This window comes from Coregonus lavaretus, assembly GCF_964263955.1.
Source record: "Coregonus lavaretus genome assembly, chromosome: 36".
Lineage (NCBI taxonomy): Eukaryota > Metazoa > Chordata > Actinopteri > Salmoniformes > Salmonidae > Coregonus > Coregonus lavaretus.
In genome coordinates this window covers 15,917,495-15,925,224 of record NC_140023.1, presented here as the reverse complement: position 1 = coordinate 15,925,224, position 7,730 = coordinate 15,917,495, and the positions used below count along the sequence as shown (strand labels likewise).

General features: G+C 36.7%; 1 protein-coding gene across 1 annotated transcript; it reads right to left on the bottom strand.

Annotated features, from left to right (window-relative positions):
- Positions 1 to 630: 630 nt before the first annotated feature.
- vax1 (ventral anterior homeobox 1) lies at positions 631 to 7,458 on the bottom strand (the record flags this gene model as incomplete). The annotated part of the gene is made up of 3 exons (XM_084153115.1): positions 7,234 to 7,458; positions 4,572 to 4,759; positions 631 to 1,167 (listed from the first exon to the last, which is right to left on the bottom strand). The coding sequence occupies exons 1-3, from the start codon at positions 7,448 to 7,450 to the stop codon at positions 631 to 633; spliced, it is 942 nt and encodes a 313-aa protein (XP_084009241.1). The 5' UTR covers positions 7,451 to 7,458.
- Positions 7,459 to 7,730: the final 272 nt, after the last annotated feature.

The window sequence follows — 7,730 nt, the reverse complement described above, 5'->3', positions numbered from 1 at the left end:
ATATTTGACAAAGGGCCGAATTAACTCCAAGTTCACCATGCCGTCCTAAACTGACAGTCTGTCACCTGAATTGCACAAGCTGTAGTGCTTGATAACTCTAAGTCTACACACTGTGACACAAGTCTACCCAAAACAAGCAAATAATAAAACACAAAATCAAAAAGGTACCATCATGTTACACCCTTGGCCAACCACTCAAAAACTTTGTGTGTAATGTGTCAATTACCTCCAGTAGCTAAACATTTGTGATGTGTTACCCAAACATAAACAGACTTGTTTTATGTGTTTTCTTTGTGATTACTATTGCAGATAAATAAATGTGAGAAAATGTGGCAAAAAAATAAAATGCTGCCCCTTGGTAATCTTATGGATATTTGTTCCTCTGATAATATGTATTGAAATTCAGAACTTGGAGAAAACATGTTAATTTAGTGCATAAGTAAGAATGAAAATGTGTACATGTGTATATCTTTGTTTTCCTCCCTCTGAGAGGCATCAGATGTTCAGTTGGATTTACATGAACAACAACCACAACACAAACATGACAGAAGAGGGTGAAACAAACAAACAAAACAAAGACAATAAAAAGCAAGGAGAACAGCGAAACGAATCAAAATCCTTTGAAAAACATCATTCCAAAACGTTTTTGTCCACACTCTCCTTTCCATTGGTCCGTGAGTAAGGTTCAAAAGCAGAAGAGCTCAGATAGCGGGCAGACAGTTCCTGCAGGTTCCCGGCCAGGGAGCCGGCCATGGAGAGCGGGTTGGAGGACATGCGGGTGGCCACGCTGCCAAGCAGAGAGGGCATGGGAAAGCTGAACAGGCCGTGAGCTGACTGGGAGCTCTGGAGGCCCGCCACCGTCCCTGAGCTCGTCACCATGGGCAGAGGGGGACTGCCGCCAGCCGTCCCTGAGCTGGCACCACTGCTGCTGCTGCTTCCGTTGCTGGCCATGCCCATGGAGGGCCCTCGCATGGCGGCACCCAGGGTGCCGTTGCCACAGTGCTGCAGGAGCCCCGGCAGGCCTGGCGGCGTGAGGAGCCGGCCCTGCTCCAGGAGTCTCAATACACTGCAGGTGGCCGCCGTCTCCGACACCACCGAGCGCAGCTCTGAATCTTTGCCCTGGTCCTTCTTCTGCTTTGTGCGTCGGTTCTGGAACCAAACTTTAACCTTGAGGGAGGACAGAAAACCGCTCCAAAATCAGCCAGAAAATAAGCAATAGAGACCTTCAGCAACAGGGTCTATTTGCAAAAGCCAAATTAATATACTTTGGTTAATATGTACTATTTTCTAATATCTGTAGGCATTTATTGCAACACCAATGTTTGTAGAAAATGACTGAATAATTTGGATTGTTGTGAATAATTATGAATTCCCTTGTGGTCTCAGTATAGGTCACACTTTGATGTCCACATGAATTGAATTGTGATAGTAATAACATTGGTAGCACGATCAGGGACTTGGACCAGGGGGCCTTGATAGATTTAGTAGCTAATTTACAGAAATACGGATGAAATCACAACCTAATGCCATATAAATATTTACGTATCAACGTCACATTAATGGATGTTATCAGAGTCACACATATACTATACAGTACTGTATTTGTGGTCTAAACTTGAACAAAACTTTCCGTAAGAGGAGGCATGAATGACTTTATAAGATATTTTTCTCCTAGTGAAATGCAGACTGTAAGATAATGTAGCTAGAAATGAATAAAATGTATTTCCATGACATTTTTTCATCTTATGAAAATTCAAAATAATTAATGAACTCAAAGACATGAAAGTAACAAAAGCAGGGTCAGATAGTAATGAGTATATACTGTATGTATGTGTGTGTGTCTGAAGTATACTGTAACAAGGACAGGAGTATAACAAAGTAAAGTGCGCATACAGATAAACATGGCTATTGTATTCCTATTCATGTGGATAAAGAAAAAACGTGTTTGTGAAAGGCCATTTTCACGCTGAAGAGGTAATGTAACTGCATTTGCATTCCACATGTTGCATTCCACATGTTTGATAGTCATTCAACAATGAAAATAGACCTCTCTTTTCCCATTTGCATTTTATATATTTCTATTTGACATATTCCTTTTCCAAAAAGGAGAATAGGAGTTTGTATTTTTTTCTTCAGTTTTCTTCATGTATTTCCCCACCTCTATCAAGTCTGTGGCAATTAAACCCGATTGCTTTCATACGGACCATAATTAGAGTGAATGTGTCTCAATCAATGAGCCTCCAGCTACAGTACCTCAAACTGCAGCTACTTCAATCACATCTGAATAGCATGTTTTCCTCCATGTAGTTGTTGTAGATAAACAACTCAGTAAATTCCCAAGGTTAGTGGGTCAATCGCAAATCTATTTTACACTCCGGAAGTAAGGAATTACATTATGATTACCATATTCCCTCATGTTATAAGAATATCCTAAATTATTGGAGAACATATTTTATCTGAGAGGATACATTTTCAACAAGGTCTAACGAGGGGCTCTGAAGCCAGCAACCCAAACAAAGATGATTAGGTGTGCACACTTCAGCAAATGGCTGTCGTTTCTTAATGTAACACCCCAAGAGTGCATTGGAACAAAATGTTAATTTCATGATGCCATCATTAGAGACCACTTCATCAACGCATGAAGGAGACATTTGAAGATTTAATGCAATCAAGGAGCATGGCTGCGTGCAACATTTAATGCTGCATGTGAAAATACATTAAGACATTCAAGCCTATTGTCCTCCCTATGAATGGGGACCTAAGGGCTGTGTGTCTAAAGCACTATTATTCTATTCTAAAAACCACCAAAGAATTCTGAATTAATTGTGTGCTGACATGGTAAACTACATGAATACTGTAGCTGAATACAAAATAAAAGCATCAAATGTATTAGTCCAAATTTATTGGTCAGGAAAACATTTATAATTGAAACACGTGTCTAATGCTGCAGTATGACCTCTGTCCAAGGTCAAGGTTGTTTAGGCCCACTGAAACATTCATGACGTACGTAATAAACATATAAGGTAAATGTGGCTGACTATGCCATTAGCCAGCTTGCAAGATAAATAAATAAAATTGTGCTCCAAATATTTTGGACTAAGCTCTGAAGCAGAGAGCAAGATTTCCCTGAAGTGAAAATTATACATTGAAGGGTGACTAAGCTTGGTATCTCTTGTCGAGAACGAGCAGACAAGAGCAAATACAGTTCACCCACAGTGGGCGCAGTGTGACCTTTCCCTGACCCCATAGCTAAGACCTGTGGACTAGAAACATACTTTTTCTGCACTGAAAATGAGCCTCCTTAATGCAACAATTTAGGCTAACAAGGTTATAGAATTCGTTGGGATAGCAGTGAAACGAGATGCATAGTTCACTAGGCTAAATACAATGAAAGAGATTTGATTTGATTTGAGTTTTGTATATGATCATAACTCAACAGTACTATTGCTTGAGCTAGATGATCAGTGAAGCAGTCTGCCTTTTTCTAAATTATCTTCCAAAAATATTTTTTTATTAACTAATCAGTACGCTAAATAAAAAATGTCAGGGTTATAGTAAAACTGTAATAGATTGTATTGGAATGGGATATGCTTACATAAGCATGATGACAACGTAGAAAGCATTGTGCAAGTGACATAAATGTGTGTAATCATACACACTATTTTTCACATTTGAGATAAGATTTTGAAATACATAAGGGTCGTTCCACGAATAGAGTGCCTTTTATGTCCTTGTGACATTATCTGTGTACATTTTGATAAACCACTAAATGTAACAGTTAGATCAAATACATCTATGCTCTAACTAAACTAAACTATGTTAAATATTCCAATAGTAGTGTTTTCATGTTTGTCCGACTTCTAGGAAGATTGTAACCCACTTAATCCCAAGATTTCACCAAGTTTTCACCATCATTGTAAAGCCCTTGTTCTTTTGTTGCTTTGGCAAAGTAATTTCTGAAGATTATTATTTATTTATTGTGATTTAGTGATTAACAAAAGAAACATTGAACATCTAATAGTCAAATCATAGTGTAAAAGCAGGTGAACTGGTTCTACTCCTTTTGGCCATTTGCTGGTGTTTTGTGGTAGAAAACTGAGTGCATCGAGCAAAACATGTCACGCCTGTTACACAAGATAGACAGGCTAGCTAAAATTTTTTGTAAAGCATGCATTCAATTGCCCCTCCCTGTTGCACACAACAAGCTTCAATTTCCCCTGTCACAGGTGGAGTTATGGCTGATTTAAGATGAAATTGTCAACTTTGTTACGGTCAACCCTGTTACGGTCAGCTCTATTACTTTAATTTCCACTTTTATAGTCTTTTTTATTTTACTTAACGTCTTGAGATGGGAAAACATATTTTTTATGAAGTTGAGCATGTGCTCTTTTGACAGAATGTAAAAATTAGGTGAAAAAAATAGTTATTTTGGACCAAATTACACTACCCAAAAGGCACTCTATTTGTGGAATGACCCATAACATATCTATGATAACACAGAATGTGGATTTTGTATTTATTTACTGATGGCCAGAGTGAAATAGGTACATGTATTGTATTGCTTGAATTACCTGCGTTTCAGATAGATTTAGCTGGCGGGCCAGTTCTGTCCGTTCCCTCCCAACCACATACTGGCACCTCTGGAACTCCATCTCCAGACGATAGAGTTGCTCTGCAGTGAAAGAGGTCCGGGTTCGTTTGGGACGGTCCAAATCCAGTCCCTTTGGCAGAATGATCTCTCGGATAGACCCTTTGGCATCTACAAAAAAGAACAAGTGACCATTGAAGATTTGTCAATGATAACTATATTCAAATTTAGAAATACTTTTGGCTCATCATTATCACAACATTAGAATGACCATTCATAATTATTTGTAATATGTGTAGGCCTTCTGTTGTCCATGAAATGAATGATTACCGTCAATGAAAGATTTAGGTCTTGTTGCAGTGCATAGCATAAAGCTATATGAAGATATATATGATGATTTTACTGTATTTATACATTAAATACATAATAAAATACATCATTTAGGGTAATAAAACTGAGGATTTCTATTCAATTACATCACACAATACAATACAATGTTTTCAGATAACCAAGAATGTATGCAAAATTGAAAAATTAACCATCCAGGTATGCACATGAATATGGTACATTATTTACATGAATGCATAAAATGCACAATATCAACCACAGTAATATGTATTACTTAAATTAATACACTGACATTTTCCCAACCAACTAGTGTACTTTCCAAATGTATTAGGGGATAACCTCAACCACATTAAAACCAGTCAAAAAGAACAGTCTTTAATTAGAAGAAAGTTGATCAAAAGTATAAAACATCTACAAAATACAATGATACTTTTTTATTTATTATTGTGATCATTTCCTTTGGTCAACCCATTTAATTGCATCAATACGCTAGTCTAAATGATCATATTTTATCATCTCAATCAGTACTCTCTCCTAAATTGAGTAAACTAACCTCAAAATAGTTTTTTCCCCTATAGTTTTCTACAATCAAAATGTAATGTGTAATTAAAAAGTTGTACTTTTGTAATGTAAACGAAAAAATAATTAAAGGATATACCTTTAGATAACTTGATATTAATTCCATAACTGTATGAGCATTTAATGACTTAATAAAAAAGAGAGAAAATAGAAAATATAATAGAAAAAGGTTATTTCTTAAGAATTTACTCAATAAACTAAAATGTATTATTACTTTTTAAATTATGATTATTTCTCTCATCATCTAAAAGCAGCAAAAGATAACCTGAAAGTATAAACATTTGTTTGAATTTAGTTTTCATTTAGTTGCTAAATTATTTCCATACCTATTAGCAAGGATATATTCATGTTTTCAAACAGTCTCCATGTTTGACCAACTGTGTTAAACAGATTAAATAAATGATGTGCGCTTATTCTGTTACAATTTACCCCTGAGGCCAGATGACACTCAGAAAGTGTACTAAAACAACATAACAATTAACTCATGTCTTTGTATTAACTACATATGAAATACCTTATATTATTTAGAACAAGATGATGTAAGCAAATGCATTTGACCTCCATTAGTATTACTTATTCATCATCTGTATCAGAATAAGATAAGATAGTGAAAACCTGTGTATCTTATGATTTGAAACTTGTGTGAATTTTGCTTTCAAATAAAATAGTATTTTAATGGAGAGAGATTATATATAGTAGCATGAAATTCATCCTTAATTTTCAAACCAAATGTACTTAATATCTTAAATAAATGTGCTCTATGATTCTATAAGTGTGCTGTATAATTCAATTTCAGAAGAAACACAATTGTTGGTGAATGCAAACCATTTTGATAGAAGGAGTATGTCACAGGAGTAAGGCCAGTTGGTAGAGCATGGCGCTTGCAACGCCAGGGTTGTGTTGTGGGTTCGATTCCCACGGGGGGCCGGTATGAAAAATGTATGCACTCACTAACTGTAAGTCGCTCTGGATAAGAGCGTCTGCTAAATGACTAAAATGTAAATGTAAAATGTAACATAAAGAAGAAAATTCATAAAAACATGCACATAGTTATTTTTTACAAAAGTGCAAAAAAAAAGTATGTTTGTATTTACTTTGAATTCAAAATGGTTTAAGGATAAAGCCAAAAATACTTTTACAATGACTAAAACTACCATGAGACAGATAAGAGTGAGTCGGGGTGTGTGTTTTTCTATTTTCTTCTTCTTTGGCATAATGTTGTACTCTCACCCAAGAATGCCCCGGAAGCTACAAACGGGACTATAGTGCATTGTTAACTGATGGTGCCTAATTTCCTGTTATTTTTCTGAAAATGAAAGAGAGATAAAAACAACAACATAAACCAAATAGCGGTAGGGGGAAATTTGCTGCTTGGTGTCAAATAAATAAAGTCGAATGAATAAGTATAACGATTCTAACGGTTGAAAAATTTTATCGATCCCAATACCTCAAACATATTGTACATACAGTATAAAAACAGAGAATTTGGTTGGGAACAATGTAGCAGTATGTCTGTGAAACCAAAAGCTATTTCTACGCTTCTTGAGTCTACACAAAGCCTATACTGGAATCCCATATCCAAAACATCAGTCTGGCAATTCAGCATATCTCACATAGCAAATGATCTTATTTCATACTGTGGATACATATAAACTAAAGCAATTAGTAAATAGAGCATACACTGCAACAAGAGTAAATATGAGTGGAAATCCTCTCACCTCGGACAAGTATTCTCCGGCAGTAGTCCGGGTCGCCCGTGCTCCCCCGGTTCTTCTCACAGCTTTCCACCGTCCCAGATGGCGAGAAGGACTCCTGCTGATCCTTTAGGAAGGTTTTGGAAAGGTTTCCCTGGGAATCCTTGCTATCTTTCCCATCCTTTATGCCGTTCTTCAGCCTCATCCCTGGATCTGTCTCTTGGTTGTATCTGACCTCCATACTAACTTATCCTCTTCAATGTTTCTTAATTTTTTTCCTTTGTCAGGTGAAAAAAAGCGATTTCAGAGAGTATTGCACGTTGTGTTGTCTCAACAGTGTGACTTTGTTTTAAAACAGCACCTTTTAGACCACAGTCAGCTACCTAATGTTCGGGAAACACTTGCCTCACCCGCCAAGGTGCCCTATTATCGTTGTCCAACTCACTTTCCCAATGATCATGGACTTATCACTGAAACTCAACAGCGATTTAATGCCCACTCGCCTTGTTACATACACATCA